General features: G+C 43.7%; 1 protein-coding gene across 1 annotated transcript in view; it reads right to left on the bottom strand.

The window, feature by feature from the left end:
- The window catches only part of cnot11 (CCR4-NOT transcription complex, subunit 11), a 35,361-nt gene that overhangs the window by 4,055 nt on the left and 30,298 nt on the right, over positions 1-1,008 (bottom strand). Inside the window, exon 6 of the mRNA XM_032511189.1 lies at positions 377-579. Within this exon, the coding sequence (XP_032367080.1) occupies positions 377-579 (203 nt within the window). The remainder of the gene's footprint in view (positions 1-376; positions 580-1,008) is intronic.

The raw sequence follows: 1,008 nt of genomic DNA on the forward strand, positions 1-1,008 counted from the left end.
CTGCTCGGGGCGCCTTTCCATGGGCCCCAGACTTGTATAGGTACTGAGCATGTGTGTGTTGTTCAGGCCTGTGTGCAGTGTGTGATAACAGTTTAAATTGTAATTTCCCCTTGTGGGGAATCCCCTATTATTAGAAAATGTTCCCTATCATACATCATTATTAACATTATAATTATTAGAAACGTTCCCTATTATAGGGGATCAATAAAGAGTATAAATTAAATTTTTTAAAAAGAGCATTAGAGCGGTTACATCAGCGATGTAACGCCTTCAGTGCTTGAAATTATTTAAGACTAGAACAAAACTCTTTTTTAGACCTTTTAAGACCTAAGATGTAGATTTAGGTTTGACATGGTGTTGGGAGAGAGAAGTTCACCTGGGACTGCTGCTGGGCGGACAGTGGGCTCTTGAAGGCCTTGGCCATGATGCGTTTGATCTCCAGGCCGGTGTTGTTCTTCACACACATGGAGCGATCCCATTGGACGCTGTGGTCCGGCTCAGTGGGGTTCAGCCACGCCAGCTCGTCCTCGCACACGTGCAGCGGTGGCGGCGGCCGGATGAACTCGGGCCGGAAGTGACCTGAAGGGGGAGAGAGTTAGGACATCGCACAGGGCTTTAACCCTCATGTTGTTACACTGTCTGTAGCTGTTTCCATCTACACGGTTTTATCCGGATTAAGTGATATTGAATGAAAAATGCCTTATGGAAACAGTAAAATTCAATGGAATTTCATTAACATCGACTCAAAGGAAATAAGTTCGGTCTCGTTGGATTTTATCTTGATCGATATTCGGCTTATGTGATAAACGCTGATGGAAACGTTATTTGCTGAATAAATAAAGAAGTGCGATTAGATTTCAGGTCATTTTATGGTTGCAACCAGCCACAAAACAAAGAAGAAGAAGTTTGAGGTTAATTTTCACTAGGGATGAGCGAGTACAGCATTATCGGTATCTGTTTACCACATGAATTATCTGTATCCGGATCTGTACTCGGACTGGGCGGGGC

Source organism: Etheostoma spectabile, unplaced genomic scaffold (assembly GCF_008692095.1).
Source record: "Etheostoma spectabile isolate EspeVRDwgs_2016 unplaced genomic scaffold, UIUC_Espe_1.0 scaffold333, whole genome shotgun sequence".
Taxonomy (NCBI): domain Eukaryota; kingdom Metazoa; phylum Chordata; class Actinopteri; order Perciformes; family Percidae; genus Etheostoma; species Etheostoma spectabile.